Below are 18,485 nucleotides of genomic sequence, written 5' to 3' on the forward strand. Positions count from 1 at the left end.
CTATGGATTTGCTTTATCCAAAAACTTCTTGGCTCTTTAAAGGCCCTTTATGATTTGTCCTTAGCTGTCCACCCTGCAGTCAGACTTTAGTGTCTAGTCTAGAACTATCTAACCAGAGCCAGGTAGTAAGGTCTGCGTGGGTGTTTCTAGACAGCTAGCTTACCACACTGACTGCTGTCAACACACGAGAATGTACTTTATACTTGCTGTTCTGGGCCTTGTGCTCTGTGTGGAAAGACCACTGTGTGCCTTAGAGTGGAGGCTGGTTCTAGCTGCTGTCACTGGTGGAGCAGCCCAAGGACAGAGGTCTGTGCTCCTTGCTGCCTGCCCTGGCTGGCTGGAGATGAACATTCTGTCCCCTGTTCAGGTTTCTGGGGACTGGAGACGAGTGCTGCAGCTGCTGCCCCAGTGCTGGCAGCCACACCTCATGACAGACGTCTTGCCAAGAGAGTCTTGGGTGCTCTGATTTTTACCACTTTAGCAGTGTCTGCCCTCCTGTGTCCTCTCGTGGTCATTGTCAGCGTAAATACCATTAACAAATACCAAAGTGGCAAACGTTGATGCTGCCTTTAGTTCACTGTACAGAGAAAGGTATACGGGAGGGAAACAGTAGCTTAGTGGCCACCCTGCGAGTGGGTATCTCACCTCGCCATGCCTTTGTGCTGTCAGACGGCCATGTCTGGTGTCTTCCTAGTCACGCTCCAACCCTTATTTTTTAAGACAGGGACTGAACCTGCTGAATCTTGTCATTTTAGCTAATTGACCAGCAAGCTCCTGCAGATTCACCTGTCAGGGCCCCACACTGCTGAGCTTGTGTGTGTACACAAGCTCATATACATGGGAGGTGCCTTATTCATTGAGCCGTCCCCAGCCTGCTGTGTGTTTGTGGGGAGGGGAGTATTTTGTTTTGTTTGAGATACTGACCCCCTCACTTTGTAACTCATACTGGCTTTCAGTTTCCAGTACTTTTCCTGGGATTAAGAAATGAACCACCACACCCAGTTTAAGGGGTTTCTTACCACTTTTTGACCTCCAGGCCTGTGTTTATCCTTTAGGGAGCTTTTTTTTTTCTGTTTTTCTTGAAACTTCTTTTGAAACTTTTACCTTTGTTATGAGACCTCAGCTGACTCTCCCTGGAGTTTTTGAGATCTGTTTGCCTGCACTTTTAATTTCCAAAAGGAAAGAAATATTTTTGTCTTGAAATTTCCTTTTGTTTACAATTTCAGTTTCATGTACTGGCCGCTTTCTAGTTTTGATCATTGAATTATATTTTAGAGAGGCCCTGTGCTTCTTGTTGTCTAATGCAGATGTAATGCCTGTATTGAGAGCTTCATCTTGTCTGCTTTTGCTTCCTAACAGAGACTGCCTGGGGAAAGAGCCAGACTGCCCTCTGGGAGCGGAAGGAGGCTGGGAGTCTTACTTTCCAGATTGTTTAAGCTCCTGTTAAGCGCGGCCCCTCTGCCCTCATCTATATTAATGACTCTGGTGTAGAGACCCTCTTGATTTTCTTCCTTCATCTCTAGAAAATACAGCCAATCTAGCAAAATTTCTGTTGCTCCCTACCAGTGTACTGCAAATGTAGCAATTGCAGGCTGTGCACATTAGGTCCATTTAGCTCGGCCTCCTGCTCAGGGTCTCTAACTCTGCAGTCCAGAGCTGGTTGTCATATGTCCTCGTTAGAAGCCAGGCTTATACAGTCACTGGCAGAGTCTGGTTCCCCAGTGCTGTGAGACTGAGGCCTGGAGTTTATAGCAGCCGCTTGTAATTCTCTGGCCTTTGTGGGGAGTTTGTGTCACAGCAAAGTGAGCAGGCGGCTCTGCTATCAGTAAAGACAGTCTGTATGACTTAAGCACAGCCCAGTCTCTGATGTGGCTTTTACTAAAAAGGAAGTTCAAGCAGCCCATCTTGGAATTGGAACTTCACCTGTCACAGAGGCTCTTGTGACTGCCCCTTACCACTGGAAGCCAGTCCTCCCTTGATCCTAACATTCTGCAGCACTGCCGGCCTCCAGAGGCACCGTCATTCCTAAGTCTTTGGAGGCTGTGTTGACTGCATGGACTTGAACCTGTCCTGGTTCCTGGCAACCTTTGTCATTGTCTTCTTCCTAACTTCCAAGCCTGTTGCTGTTGTCTTCTTGCCCAGTCTAGACTTTGGCGATATACAGCTTCCTAAAAACCCTTGCTGCAATGCTGGTGGATATTGGAGGAGTAACAGTTGACGCCTGTGTTCGTTATACCATCCTTATTTTACGTCTTCCTTTTAAGGAGGAAAAAAGTTCTTCCTGTACTTTATTTTTATCTCTTTTTACTCTGGAGTTTTTGTTTTCTTTAGGTATACATTTGTGCCCCTAACCTCACAGTGTACCCTAAAGCCAACTCCTTACCTTGGAGTGAGAGTGATTGTCTCCTTTCCATCAAACTTTTTTTGCTTTACTTTACTTTTTGGCATTTTCTATGAATCTTTATGGAATACTTGTATACCTAAACCATTAGTTCTCTGAGAATATGCTTCATGAGAAAACAAGCCAAGCTTGGTGACAGGCCTTTAATCCCAGCACTCAGGAGACAGGGACAGGCTGTGTAGGAGTCCAAGGCTAGCCCAGTCTAAGTAGGAAGTTCCAGATCACCCATGGCCATAGTGAGACCTTGTCTCAAAAATAAAATAAAATAAAATTGGGAAAAAAGAAAAAAAATAAAATTGGAAAGTCATATAATAGAACATTCTTGTTAGTCAGGACCCTGCTTTGTATTCTCTTGGTATTAAATTTTAATTGACTGTCACTGTAAGAAGTAAACCTGGGCACCTATGAAGTGTTCCATGGTGGTGTTTCACATGAAGGCCTCCAGAAGGTGCTGTAGCACCTAGATTGTATTAGTGCACAGCTAGCAAGCTGTGTGAAGACAGCAGGATGGAACCACTGAAGCCAGCCCTGACTTTTACAGGGCATTTCCTTACTCATTCGGTCTCTTCTCCTACCTTCCCTCTTTCCCTCTGGCCATCTGAAGCCAAGACAGACAGACACAAGATGGCATTTCACATGCAGTAAATATTTCTGTGTTTGTGGGTTCAGCAGTGGAGTGGAGAAGAAAACAAAGAGGTCCAGGCCCCATCTTCCCGGAGGTTGCTGCAGCGGTGTGTGGCACTGTATCCTCACAGTTCAGTGTAGGTTGGAGTTCTCAGTCCCTACCTACAAGCTGGAACAGAACAGAGGAAAGTGGCCGTATTCTCAGGCTGCATCTGAGATCCCCTGACATTTGTGCTGGGGCAAGCAGGTCTTGTGTCTCCCCTTTGAGCTTGGAGATGGGAGTAGACTGTGCTTGTTTCTTCTCTTTGCAACTCATACATAATATTTGAACTCTTAAAGCCTCCCGCTGTTTGAGATCTCCATGAAGGTGGCCCCTTCCTTTTCACATTGTCACAGTGTTGTAGAAACTTCTCCGCACAGTTCACCTGTTGCATTTCTACAAATAAAATGTGTATATATGTGTGTAAGTGTGTGTGTAAATTTGTAAGTGTCTTCCAGGATCACTCTCAACCTTGTATTTCATGGCAGAATTTCTTTCTTTTGAACCCAGAGTTCTTAATTTCAGCCAGTGTAGCTTACTAGCATGATCCAGGATTCCTATCTCCACCTCCACCAGGCTTACAGGACCCAGCATTCACGTGGGTGCTAGGGATCTGAACCCCAGTTCTCGTGGTTGCATGACCAGCCCTGAATTAATGTTCATTTAGGGAATTTTAGTAACGCCTTTTAGCAGCTCACAAAATATCCTTTGCTTAATCCTAACATGAACTTGTTTAAGCAGGGCTGGAAAAGCAGAGGTAAATGTGATTGACAGTGTTAGGGTGAACCTCAACACCAGGTAACCATTGGGAGAGAACGATCTCTAGCAGAAAGCAGGATGCTGAGCCAGAGTTGCCTGGCTTTACTGGCTTTAACTCCCTCCCTCCCTCCCTCCCTCATTCCTTCTTTTCTCAACTAGGTGGTAGAATTAAGGGTAATTTAATATTTTTTTTCAGGAGCCAATGAGTTGGCTCAGGGTTCATGTCTCATATATAGACTCGTGCACAGAATACATGCACCATAATTTTTTCTCTGTATAAGTCTCCAGGTTCTAAGTTTTTAAACAGAAACACCAGTGATTTGCACCCCAACCATGCCCTCCCTTCCATAGGACACCTACCTGCAAGGGAGGACTCCAGACCTACACCAGCAGCTCCTGTCACCCTTGGCTCATGCCCTTAAAAACACAAGCCCTACCTGTGACCTTGTGCCATTTCCCACACAACTCTTAAGATGGGGAATTCCAACTTGTATCACTAGCCCCAACCATCCCATCTGAGAGTCCCTGCCTGCTCCCCATTCCTAGCAAGGGAACCTAGAGTCCTCAACTCTATTCCAACCCCTCCAGCCAGCACCATCGATCGTAGTCCTGACTCACACTTTGTAGCAGTATGGCGAGTGTACCATCCTCCTCTCCACACACCCTCATCAGCCCCTAGATAGAGCCCATTCCACACTACCACTAACCTCCAGGCTTGGACCAGGATGTACATCTTGTACAGCAGCCAAGCCTGCTGTGTCTACCTAATTTCATCCCACGCGTACCATACCCACCCTTCAGACACAACTTGTCTTGCTTCTCTTGTATTCTTTGGCAACCAGCTGTATCTGTATCTGACAAAGAACTAACAAAACTAGTAACTCGTGCCCAAGTGAACTTAGAATAAATAATACCTGAGCAATGTCCGGAAAAATACAAACAAGGCTAGGAGAAATGATTGCGACAGTCCATGATTTGAAAACAAAATTCAAGGAAAAGGTGAGAATCCCTTTGTACACTGCATACTGGCTTTCCACTCAGCACAGTCCTGCATGTTTGGTTCCAGGGTCTTGCCCAGGAAGTTTGACTGTTACTCCCCACCACCCTCCCTGATGTCCAGATCTATCCTCAAACTCCAGAACTGGACTGGAACACATATCCGTAAGCCAACCCGCCACTTGTGTCCATCTGACTTTATTCCACATAAGTAGTATCCACCCTTTGGAGACAGTGTGGCCTTGCACATCCTGTGTTCTGCCCGACCTGCTCAATCAAGGTATTGGCAGGGGTAGTTCCTTTGAGGATTGTTAGAATCTGTTTCCTCACTTTGGCTTGGCTTCTAATGATTGTATCCTATCAACTTGCTCTCTACCTTTATTTTCACCTGGTGTCGTTCTCCCCCAACCCCCCGGCTGTGTGTGCTTGTGTGCATGCATGCCTAGAATCTAAAGTTCCTTTTTATAAGAACATTACTGTGGATTTGAGGCCTACCCTATTGAAGGGATTTCATTCTAATCAATTGCGTTATTGCAGTGACCCTATTTCCAAATAAAGTTACAAGATGAGGCACTGGAATTTAGGACTTGATGTATTTTTTGTTGTTGCTATTGTTGTTTTTGGTGGGTTTTTTTTCCCCAATTTTTGATAGCGATTTATTGATCACCTAGCTATCTGAGCGTCAGACGGGACTCGAACTCGGGTCCTCTGGCGGAGCTTTAGGCGCTTTTAACCTCTGAGCCACCACTCAGGCTGCTGGAACTAGGTCTTGTAGACCAGGCTGGCCTCAAACTCACAGGGATTCACCTGCCTCTGCCTCCCGAATGCTGGGATTAAATGTGTGCGCCACCACCGCCCGGCAAGGACTTCAACACACAGATCTTTTCAAGAATAATAATTTAACCCAGATGGAACCCACTACTTCACTCATGCTGGTCATTCATTATTGTGCTACATACACCCCCAACTCACTCTATAGTGGTGTGTGTGTGTTGGGGGGGGGGGCGGGAGGAGAGAGAAATAGAGAGATTTATTCTCTCATGCATTATATCCCGGCCACAGTTTCCCCTCTCCGCTCCTCCAATCTGTCATGTCGAGCTCACACCCCATCCCCACCCCTGCCAGATCTACTCTGTTTCCCTTCAGGAAAGAGCAGGCCTCCCAGGGATGTCAACCTGATATAATATAACGAGTTGCAACAAGACTAGACACAACCCTCATATCACAGCTGGACAGGGCAAACTAGTAGGAGGAAAGGGTCCCAAGAGCAGGCAAAAGAGTCAGAAACTACCCCACTCCTGCTGTTAGGAGTCTCACAAGAACACCAAGCTACCAACCATAACATGTATGTAGAGGAACCTAGTGTAGACCCATGCAGGTTTTCCAGTTATCACTTCAGTCTCTGAGCCCCTGTGAGCCCTGCTTAGTTGATTCTGTAGGCCATGTTCTATTGGTATCTTTGACCCCTCTGGCTCCTGCAATTCTTTTTAGCCCTCCAATCCCCTAGCTCCTCCTAATGTTTGGCTGTGAGTCTCTGCATCTGTTCCCATCACTTGCTGGATGAAGCCTCTCTGATGACAGTTGGGCTAGGCTCTGGATGGGGAGTTCTGGCAGCTGGTATGGCCTCTGGTTGAACGTGGTGGGGGGTTGGGGAGGAGGCTCTGCTGGAGTTGGGGGCCAGTTGTGGTTCAAAAACCTAACTTTTAACCCCATAAGTGAATGTCCGTGTTTTTTTAAGTAGCAGTAATATTACCTTTCCTGATATGTAGAGTCTGATAGAGATCAAAAGAATTCAATGTTAAGAAAATAACTTAAAAATATCTACTTTTCTGATAATAGTAGGCTACTTATTTGCCTTTGTTTTATTTTGGTTCTTAGAATGGTATTTTAAACATAAATATTAGACCAGAACAAACTAATAAATTTTGGAGGACTGAACTTCAAACTTAATTTGCTTTTATTTGGAGTTGTAGTTTTCATCTTCAGTTTTGTGTACTAGTTTTGTTCATCTAATTAACTGAGCATCGACTGACAGCCTGGCCCGTTTGGTGCTTGTGCACTGGAGCAGAGATCGCCCTCTTCTGGTAGATGGGCTCCCCTTTGGCTTTCAGAGTCCCTGCTGCTGCTGGTTGTTTGGGTTTTGTGTTTGCTTGTTTGGTTTTGAAAGCTGATTTGGAGTACATTTGCCCTTGGTTTACCTGTTGTAGCATTTGCCGTCTGTCTCCAGAGCCGAACCTCTGCTCTCTGACAGTATAGTATGAGGAGACAAAGAAAAAACCCTTGAAGTAAACATACGGAGACCCTTTCACTTTTCGCAGGCCCCAAGTCTCACTTTAGCATACCTAGGGACTGAAGTTCTGTCCCCAGGGCCCACAGAGTGGAGAGGAAAGCCAGCATCTACAAGTTGTCCTTTTACTTCCAGACACGAAGTGAGGAAGTAAATAAAAATTTTTAAAAGCATTTAAATTAAGAATGAGAGCAGTTATTACTTTGGAGTCTTGCCCATGATGTCATACAGATTGAATTATATCTAATCTGAAAACGCAGAGTGCTCTGAAATGTTAAGTGGAGACAGGACACCTGAAGTAGGAATGCCACACTGGCCTCGAGTGACATGCAGTCAGAATCCAAGTACACTAAAAATCATATTCCGTATGTAAGATGCATATGAACCCTAAATAAATCTCATATTTAAGTTTGGGTCCATCCCCACTATGTTTAATTTTATATACACATATACACAAACACACATACTGCTTGCTTATTTGCTTGATTGACTGGAATCTGAAATCTGTGTCTGACCCAGGCATTTCAGATAAGTCCATGGGTTTCCACTGAAAACTTATTTGGGCCCAGGAAGCAGGAGTGAATATGTCTGACCTAAAATCTAAGCTTCTCGCTCTGGAAAACAATGGGACAGTTGGGAGTAGGGATGAACCCTGACCTGCTGAGCCCCAACACTGGCTTTTCGGCCAAAAGTGCTGTCACCCAGAGGAGGAACTGTAGATACTTGCTTCCTTTCAGCTCTTGTTTAGTGTGAAAATATGTTCTAGATAGAATTGCTTTCTAAGTTAATAATTCATGCGTGGGTAAGTGTCCTTCTTATCTTCCAGGTATAGCCACTGTTAAGAGTTTGGCTGCCAAATGGTTGTCGTCAAACAAAGAATGGGCTGGAGAGAAAGCTCATTGGTTGAGAACACTGGCTACTTTTGCAGCGTTCAGTTCCCATCACCCACACAGTAGCTCACAACCATGTGTAACTCCAGTTCCAGGAATCCAGTACCTTCTTTTGACCCCTGTGGACAAAAGTAGTAGACAGTATCCGTGTAGATTGTGAATCAGTCAGCCACAGGAGCAGTCAGCACAGAGATGCCGCACAGTATGAAAAATAGGTCTTCAGGTGATTCACCCATTCCTCTTCTGTGGACATTCCACCAAAGAGTAAGAGATAGCTTTCTGCAGAGATACCTCCACACCCATGTTTATCACACATAACTCTAGATAGCCAGTTTATGGCTTAACTCAGGTATCTGTCAACGGATTTTAAAAAAGCATTTGGCTTTTTTAAACTTATAAAAATGAGGTTGCTTGCATGCTGCTATGGAACCTTTTTTTCTTTTTAATTAACACACTGTGGACTCTTCCCGTTCACTGTGCTTACTTCATCTCATTTGCCAGTCACACAAATATTTACGCACACTTACTACTATATGATTGTGTCCTGCCCAAAATGTAGCTGGGGAGATGGTAAGTAAAGTGCTTGTCATATAAGTGTAAGGACCTAAGTTCAATTCCCAGAACCCACATGAAAGAGCTGGACATGGTGGTAGGTTCCTGTAATTTTAGTGCTGGGGAAAGCAGAGACAGGATCCTGGGGTTTGTTGGCCAGTCATTCTGGTGAATCAGCTCGCTACAGGTTCAGTGAGAGATTTAGTTCAAAAAATAAAATTAAATAAGCTGGAAGGGGTTAAGACCCAGTGGGTGCAGTGCTCGCTGTGCGAGCCCGAGTACCTGCGCTCAGATCCCCAGCACCTGCAGAAAGCCGGGCATGGCTGCACATGTCTGTAACCACAGCACTGGAAGGAGGATGGGAACGGAGCAGAGACAGGCAGATCTCCAGAACCCTAGAACTTAGTGGGCAGCTAGTCAAGGCCTAAAACATGAGGGTTCAGTGAGAGACCCTGTCTTAAAAAATATAAGGTGGTAGGGGAGATGTCTCAGTGCTTAAGAGTGCTTGCTGCTCTTCCACAGGGTTAACGTTCAACTCCCAGCACCCATGTCAAGCAGCTCAGAACTGCCTGTAGCTGAAGCTCATCTGACCTCCATGGGCAGAGCATATATATATAATGTCTAGATGCACACATGTAGGCAAAACACTCATATACATCGGGTTAGAAAGTAAGGTAGAACATAAAGAAGACATCCTGTGTCTGCCTCTGGGCTCCACACATGCAACAACACACAGCCTCTGTCATCTTCCAGTCCTTTTAAATATCCTTATACTGTAGCCACTACACGTGTCCAGTTATTCCTTAGGACATCTTCTGAGAGCAGCATTCATAGAAAAGGGTCTACTAAGAATTGTTGTCATTCTAATACAGAAAAGGTTACTATGTTGTTATTTTACATTTCTGAAGGACTAATTAAGATTAAAAATTTATTAGCCCTATGGGTCTCCCATTTTGAGACATGCCTGAGCATTTTTTCCATTGTTATTAAGTTTTTAATAGTTTTGTTGTTAATATTGTGCATTTGAAATATTCCTTTATCCTTCTTAGTTTGATTTCTGCTGCTGTTTAAAAAAAAATGGCCAAAAGCAGCTTGGGAAGAAAAAGTTTCTTTCCGTTTACAGATTATAGACCATCCCTGAGGAAAGCCAAGGCGCAGAAATGATAGAGAAACACTGCCTACTGGCTTTTTCAGTTCCCCTTTTCATACAGCTCAAGTCAGCCTGCCTGGGGTGGTACTACCCACAGTTGGCTTGGTCCTCTTGCATCAAATTGCAATCAAGAAAATGGCCCACGGACGTGTCTGCAGTTGGGGTAATTTCTCAGCCAAGTGCCCAGTTCCTAGGTGTGTTAGTTGACATTGGTGCTGACTCTGACACTCCAAGTCCCTTTTTCCTACTCTTGGTTTTCAGTGTCTTTCTGTGTAGCTTTAACATCAGGGTAAATTAATTTTGAACAAAAGAGTTATCAGCTATTTTATTTCTATGTTAAAAAAAAAACCACCTGAAAAGCCACTAATTATTATTGTAACCTTCCTTATAAGACTGTGGGGTCTGACTGGGACACTAATTATTATTGTACCCTTCCTTCTAAGACTGTGGAGTCTGCCTGGGACAGGGCTCACTCGGGCTCTAATTACAGGCAGGACTGAGTAAGTTTTCTGAGGGCTGGGAACCAAAGCTGCAGCTGGCACATCTCTATCATTTCCGTGATTCCCATTCTCTGGGTGACCTCTACAGTAAGCAGCAGGTGACCAGCCTTTTGTAGGAGGCAGTGAGTTTCTAAGACACATTAAAAGAAGCATTGACCGTGTATCAAAGGAAATAGTCTCTCCTTTAATAAATATATTCATTAATTTTATTTACATGTGTGGGTATCTGCTTGCGTGTGTGTGTGTGTGTGTGTGTGTACCATGTGAGAATAGGATCCCCTGAAGCTGGAGTTGCAGGCATTTGTCCCAGTGTAGATGAAGGAATGAAGCCTGGGTCCTCTGCAAGAGCATCAAATGCTCTTAGGCACTGAGCCCTCTTTCCGGCCCTATTTTTCTTTATAAGGAAAGAAACAAGGACTCTTTTTTGGCTGGAAAGTCATATTTCATAGACTTACATACACATTTCACTAGCTATATTAAAAAGAAATCGGTGACATTTCAAAGAATGCAGTTATGAAGAGGTACCCTCTGGGTGAGCAATCTGGGCACAACGGCTCTGGGACAGTAAAGGCTGTGCCGAGGTGCATGGCAGTCTACTGTAGGTTAAGGTGACAGTGGCTTCTCCCAAACAGGTCCTATATCTGTATCCTCCCCGCTTCTTTCTCTCTCTCTCTCTCTCTCTCTCTCTCTCTCTCTCTCTCTCTCTCTCCTTCCTTTCCTTCCTCCCTTTCTCTTTTTAAAGGTAATGTTTCAGTATGTAGCCCTAGCTGGCCTGGAACTTGCTATGTAGAACAGACTGGACATGAATTCACAGGGATCCGATTGCCTCTGCATCCGGGACTGGGATTAAGCCCATGTACCTCCATGGTGGGGATGGAGCGCAGGACCTTGAAAATGCCAGGTTGAGTACTCTACAGCTGAGCTATCCCCGAGTCCTTGCTTTCTGAGCTAGGGCTCATTGTCTGTTCAGACTGGCCTGTTCTGAGATACATTACTGTGCCTGCCTATCGTCTGATGCTGGAATTACAGGTTCACCACCATGTTTGATGCCCAGTTGTTTTTAGCTTATTTCACTAACATTTAAAATAATTTACTTAGTTCGTTCTCAAATGGTTTGGTTTCAAGACCCCAGCAGAGACTGACAAGAGCTAGACATGGTGTCTCATGACTATTACAGATCTCCAGGCCCTCCTAGGCTATACAGCAGTGTCCCATCTCTGGCAAAAGAAAGCCTTCTGTAAATGCTGGGGCTGTGTGGTATTGGGTAGAGTAACCAGGTCCCAGGGTTTAAGTGTTAGTACCACTAAAAGAAATATTCCATTACACTATTGGACCATCCCATTAGACCCAATAACATGATTGTATAGCTAATAATTATGGAGCTTTGCTGTATTCCAAATTCAAACAAACATTAAAATCTAATTTTAAAATAACAATTAATATAAACGGCCTTTTAAATGAAAATAACTATTTTCCAAAATTAAAAAACCTTAGAAGAGCAGTGCTGTTATACACATTTGCAAGTTTCTTTAATGTTGTAATAGAAGCCAGCTGCGGTTCTTCTGCCTCGTTCCTTCCCTGCACAGCTGCAGCGCTGGAAAATCCCTGGAAGTTCTGAGTGAAAATGACAAAGAGCGTTTTGCACTTGTGAAAACCTTGTGAGTTTCTTGAATGGAATCGTAGGAGCTCTGCGGGGCCTTCCTTTCCCTGGCCATATAAATGCCAGCTTTCCCTAAAGAATGTCTGTCCTCCAAAGAAGTCCAGATGAGTCTGGGTGTTACGTGGACCGGATCTGCATGTCCTGCAAGGATGGTGTGCAGGTTGGAGGGAAAGGCAAGAAAGTTCTAGATTTGACTGCAAAGTATGGAAGTGTTCTGAAATCCCCACCCAAAGTAGAAAATTTCATATAAATGACATTTTTTAGAGCGACAGGGACTGCAGAGCCACTTAAAATTGTTGCTAGTAGGGGCTGGAGAGATGGCTCAGAGGTTAAGAGCATTGCCTGCTCTTTCAAAGGTCCTGAGTTCAATTCCTGGCAACCACATGGTGGCTCACAACCATCTGTAATGAGGTCTGGTGCCCTCTTCTGACCTGCAAACATACACACAGACAGAATATTGTATGCATAATAAATAAATAAATAAATATTTTTTTAAGAATTGTTGCTACTATTGATAAAAATCTTGCCAAACAATAAAAATCAGTTTTTTTGTTTGTTTGTTTTGGTTTTTCGAGACAGGGTTTCTTTGTAGCTTTGGAGCCTATCCTGAAACTAGCTCTTGTAGACCAGGCTAACCTTGAACTCACAGAAATCCACCTGCCTCTGCCTCCCGAGTGCTGGGATTAAAAATCAGTTTTATGTCACACTGTAAGTGACTAAAATTATGTAGTAAGGACCAGCCCCGGCTCGGTCCCCACTTGCATTCTAATATTGGCAGCAGTTGCAGCGTGGAGCCTGCACGAGCTGTGAGGAAGAACAATCAGATGTTTCTGAATCATCCCACAAACCAAGTCCTGGTCGGTTCCTTTGTGAGGGTTTTGGAGTTTCTTTATCAGCTTTCTTTGTGGCAGGCACTGCTGCCTTAAGGGCAGCACTAACCAAGGACACAGTCATAGTGTGCCAGAAAGAGCGGCTGTGCTGGGGACAGCTTAGTGAGGGGGAGCTCTTGCTGTGAAAGCAGAAGAGCTTGCGTTCAAATACCCAGCTCTCCCGTGTGTGCCTTTAATCCCCGTGTTGGGGAGCAGAGATAGACTGGTTCCAGACTTCACTGGGTAGCCAGCCTAAAGCTAAAGCAGTGAGCTTCGGGGTTGGTCAGAGAATGCTCAGAAAATACGGTGGGGAAGAGTAAAGGAAGACACTGCACATCTCAGCACAACCCCAGAAAGTCTGAACAAAGTGGGCACAGGAGGACATACCTGCATCCTAGCACTCGGAGGCTGATGCAGGACCCCACGTACCACACTGTCCTTGACTGCTTAGTAAAATCGTTGTCCCGGAAAAGGGAACATGTGACATCACCTCGTGCTCAGTGCTGCAGGTGTGCTCGTGTCCGGAATCCTCTCCCGACTCTCTGATCAGTTCCATTTCAAGCCTTTGGTCAGGAACTGGTTGTCCTTTCATTTGCTTTCTCCGTGCCCACAGCAGGTGCTGCCAGACCAGAGAGGAAAACATAGTGCTTATTTCAGTTACCAGAAGCTAGTCCAGCCATTTTTTTCTCCACCTCTCTGCTTACAAATCACACTGGACATTGTTTTCTTTTTAAATCTGATCAAACCAGAGTGATAGCTTACCCAGTAGAGGTTCTGCAGCCATGCCTAAGCACTCGAGTTCTAGCCCTCAAGTTCACGTGGTGGTTGTCCTCTGACCACTACACATGCACACACAAACTAAAATGTAATTAAAATATGACTTCTTTCTTCATATAGCCAATTGTTTTCAAGACACATCAGATTGAGTGGAAATTTCCAGATGCATCAGTGTCATTACTTTTTAATGCAGAGCGTATATAGTAAAACTCCAGTCGAAGGACTGGTTGGGTAAGAACTGAGAAGGTGGTGCCGTATCCTAAACAGCAGTGCACATTTGACCTTTTGATGAAGTATTGTTGAACACTAATGTTGCAGGTCTTGTAGTATGTGTGGGAGGAAATTACCACTCTCCAGAGACATGTGAGACAGATGTGTAGCCAGATAACTGGCATCATACCTGTGTAATAGCTCAGATAGATTTTTCCTCCTAGTTTGTAATACTTTGCAGAAATCTCGATTTTACAGCATCTGTAGGCTACAAGTCAGCCTTGTGTTTTATAAAAAATTATATTAAAAGCTGGGCAGTGTTGGTGCATGCCTTTAATCCCAGCACTCAGGAGACAGAGGCAGGTGGATCTCCGTGAGTTCAAGACCAGCCTGGTCTATAAGAGCTAGTTCCAGGACAGGCTCCAAAGCTACAGAGAGACCCTGTCTTGAAAAACCAAATATATATATATATTTAATCTCTTTTTATACTTAGAAAGTAGAGGAAGGAAGGATGCCAAGGTCAGCCTGTTCTACATGAGATATTTTGTAAAAGATGAGAGAAAAAAATCTTGAAGGGGCCAGAGAGATGACTTAGCAGTAAGCACCCTGACTGCTCTTCCAGAGGACCTAGGTTCAACTGTCAGCACCCATATGACAGTTCCCAATTATTATTAACTCCAGTTCCAGGGGATCTTATGCGCTCTTCTGATGTGTGCAGGCACTGCATGCATGTCGTGATGCACAGACATATATGTGCAGGGGCAGCACCCATACACATAAAATAATCATAGTTTTAATTCCTTAGAGATTGCTGAGGTGTGACTCCCATGTAGTGTTTTTGCTTAACTACTATGAAAGCCACAAAATTTGGACCTATTGAGATTTGCTCACTTCCTTTGGACACTTTCCTGCTGGATAATTAAGCGTTGGTGTGACAGGAATTAGAAGTTTTAGTGGGGTGCCACTTTTGACTGGGTGCTTAGGTCAGTCTCCTTCCCTTATTGAGGAAGATACATGGCCTCGGCCCACTCTGTTCTAGTGAGGCTGTTCAGAGTCCCTGGACACAGTGTTGTGATGTGTGAGAGCCAGTCTTAAGATCTTGCTGTGAATGGCCTTTGGTCTTCAAGTTCTTTCCACGGGATGGTGCCTGACTGCAGCTCTAGCAGTCCCAGCATCCTCCTCTCCTCTGTTCATCTTGTATAGTCTTTTGTATGGTGCTCACTAAAACATGTCTCTCCCCTCTTAGCCTCTTAGACCAGACTGTCTGACTCACTCCTGTCGTCCATTCTGCCTCAGCTTCTCCATGGCTGAGGTTGTAGACTGTGTGCCACTACGTCGGGCCTTTTTGTCTCTGGTGAAGTTTTCTAGAATTTCAAGCTCCTTCCACACACACCCCAATCTACCTTGCAAGTCACTGTTGTTGAACAAAAGAGTTGGTGGTTAGTCGGGCAGTGGTGGCACACGTCTTTAATCCTAGCACGTAGATCTCTTAGTTTGAAGTCACCCTGGTTTAGTGAGTTCCAGAATAACCAGATCTATATAGTAAGAGACCATGTCTCAAGGGGGTAGGGGAAGAAAAGAATTTTGAATAGTGCTTGAGTATTTGCCGTCTGACAGAACTAAGTATTTTGAGGGTTGAGCTGTCTTACTGCAGAGTTACAGATGAGGAAGGAAAGAACTAAATACAATAAATAACTTAAAAGTAAAACTTTTTATTAGAAAACTTTTTATTGCCACTAATGCCTGCTATAGCTGACTTCTGAATTTGAGTGTATTCAAGAATCATTTGGGATCTTGTTAAAAGCAAGTGGTTTGGGTCTAGGGTAAAGATTGGTCTGTGCATTTCTAGCAAAATCCCAAGGGATGTTGATGTTACTTGATTGCCTAGGGACTATACTTTGAGTAGCAAGTTCATAGGACATTCGGAGTATGTGCAGCTCCAACAGTAATAATAGCCATATGTATTTCTTTTTCTGTAGTAGGCACAGAAGAGTAAAATAATGTTGGGTATTAGTGTAACCAGCTAAAACCCTTTCCTTTCCAGGCTTGACCTTGAGCCATGTTCTCCTGGCCTTGGCACTGCTGGAGTCCGCAGCTGGAGTGGTTCTGTGTTGTGCCCTGTCTGCACTTCAGGATGCTGATTAGCACATCCTCTGACCTCTGTCTGATCCTTGTATCTGCCAGACACTAGGAGTGCCGTCCTCCCTCTCAGATGAAATGACGGCTACACTGTTGAATTTAGCCTTTGGTAGCCTCTGGCTGTCACCCACTGCACTAAGACTTTTTTTGAAATGTGGGACTGGGTGGAGTGTTGTGTGTGAAAGGTGTGCTTCATAGAATTGGCTTGCTTGCCGCCTTAACTCAGCATTTGTGGGGAGCTGAGTCAAGAGGATCATGATTTCTAAGCCAGCCTGGGCCACTCTGTCTTGGGGGACCAAAAGTGGAGCTTAGAAATCTGTTGGCTAAAGCAATATTGTGTGTGTGTGTGTGTGTGTGTGTGTGTGTGTGTGTGTCCATGTCCATAAATGTGCATGTGGAGACTAGAAGTCAACCGTGTATGTCTTTATCTCAATCTGGAGTTCACTAATAGGCTAACCTGGCTAAACTCTGCCAAGCACTTTAGTAGGGCGAAGATTATAGAGAAAGAGCACAAGGAAGAGTCAGTCTATGAGTCAGAAAATGAGACTCTTGGCACTAGAGATAGTTACAAGAGATGGTGCAGCCCTGAGAAAACTTGTCACTGAATGACAGATAAGGACAAGATCTGTCCTATGTGTGGCTGAAGAGAAGGCTTTATTGTAGGAAGAAGGGGGAGAACAGGCAGAGGCATCCGGGAGAGTCCAGACTGAAGCTGGCCAGCAGACCAAACAAGGCCATGCCCAGGAGTGGAGGGAGATGAGAAAGAAGAGAGACAAAGGCAAGCGAACCAAGAGAGAAACCAGAAAAGCCAATAGAGTTCGTGAACCTAGAGAGCCCACAGTCAGAACAACTGAGTTATAATGTTGAGGAGCTGGGGGAAGGGAAGCAGAAGCCCAGCCCCTGGGAGGGAGGGGCTTAGAGGAGAGGGAGGGTTGAGAAGTGCTAGGAGGAGACACACTTACTGAGTGAGACTTGTTCTGGGCTTCTTGAGATCACCAACTTAGCTTCCAAGACACATCTTTAATTGCTGTTACCTTACATATAAAGACGTTTGAGAGTTGAAAGTATTATGTCTGGTTATAACTAGTAGGCTTAGGATGGACCAGATGTTATTCTGTCATGGTTTACTCTCTGATGGATGATGAGTTTATACCACAGTCTTTATAAAGAGAACTCAGACATTAAACCAAAAGGACGGGGGAGGGGGCTCTTTTCTGAGACGGTGTCACCATCCTTTATCTGTTGGTGGTGTTATTTTTCAGTGCTGGTCCCAAAGGCGACAACATCTATGAGTGGAGATCAACCATTCTCGGGCCCCCGGGATCTGTGTATGAAGGTGGTGTGTTCTTCCTCGATATAACTTTTACACCAGAGTATCCCTTCAAGCCTCCAAAGGTAAGAAATCTACGTGTTTCCAGATTTGACTGTTCCTGTGAGAGACACATTATAATTTTTTAAATGTAGTCACAAAAGCTAGATTTCTTCCATGTTTGTGTTGGTGTCCTCCTTACCCATGGGCACTCCATTTTAGTAAAGTCTGTGATTTAGGTACAGCCCAGGTCTGATGTGTGGGTCAGAAGAGAGCTCAGCTTCTTGGGTATGCAGTGTTTGCTAGTTTTAATGAATGTGGTGACTGCTGATTGGCTCCTCAGTTGGCAGTAGGCATGTCTAGCAGTATGTGCTGTTTATAGTCAGTCTTATTAAATGTGTAGCTTACTCAAAAGCAGTGTATTACTACCAGCTAACACAAGAGGTCAGCAAACAACCAACAATTCAAACTTAGAAATACTCATATTTAAAGCATTAAAATTAAGCTAATATGTCATCCCAACACTCTGGAAATGGCAGCAGGCAGGAGGATCAAACGTTTGCAGTTGGTCTGGGATACATAGTATGAGCTTAGCCTGATCAAAAAAAGAAAAACCCTGCTTGGCGGTGTTGACACACACCTTTAATCCCAGCAGAGGCAGGCAGCTCTCTGTTAGTTCGAGGCCAGCCTGGTCTACAGAGTGAATTTCAGAACAGCCAGGGCTGTTACACAGAGAAACCATGTCTCGAAAAAAAGCAAGAAAGAAAAAGAATAGAGTAAGTGTTGAACTCCCTTTGCCTTTGGCAATTGGCATTACCTTAAAATGGAAGGAGATGGCGTGAGCAAGCTCTGGAGCCTTACAGCCAAGTCTTACACATCTTAGGGATTAGTCAGCTGAAATACAGTAAAAAGTCTCCTACCTGAATGCTGTTTGACAATAACCTTATTTTTAGGTTACATTTCGTACAAGAATTTATCACTGTAATATTAATAGTCAAGGAGTTATTTGCTTGGACATATTGAAAGACAACTGGAGCCCAGCACTAACCATCTCGAAAGTTCTCCTCTCTATCTGCTCACTCCTTACAGACTGCAATCCTGGTAAGGCTGGTCATCTTCAGTGCTTTGTTTTTTACTAAATGAAATGTACTTGTCTTCCACATAAACTAAGACCCAAGTTTTCAAAGGACATTTTAATTGAGAGTTTAACCCACTAGTTGGAAAAGCAGCTGCTTTACTATTCTAAGTTAGCACTGAGGCTGGGTGAGTGGGTGGCTCTGTTGCCTCCCTGTTTGGGTAGTGGTTCGGTGAGCACTTGCTCC

At 44.5% G+C, this 18,485-nt stretch overlaps 1 protein-coding gene across 1 annotated transcript in view; it reads left to right on the forward strand.

The window, feature by feature from the left end:
- Ube2e1 (ubiquitin conjugating enzyme E2 E1) overlaps positions 1-18,485 on the forward strand; it is a 54,314-nt gene that overhangs the window by 34,292 nt on the left and 1,537 nt on the right. Inside the window, exons 4-5 of the mRNA XM_087906282.1 lie at positions 17,117-17,249; positions 18,117-18,264. Of these exons, the coding sequence (XP_087762408.1) occupies positions 17,117-17,249; positions 18,117-18,264 (281 nt within the window). The remainder of the gene's footprint in view (positions 1-17,116; positions 17,250-18,116; positions 18,265-18,485) is intronic.

Source organism: Myodes glareolus, chromosome 5 (assembly GCF_982192425.1).
Source record: "Myodes glareolus chromosome 5, mMyoGla1.1, whole genome shotgun sequence".
Lineage (NCBI taxonomy): Eukaryota > Metazoa > Chordata > Mammalia > Rodentia > Cricetidae > Myodes > Myodes glareolus.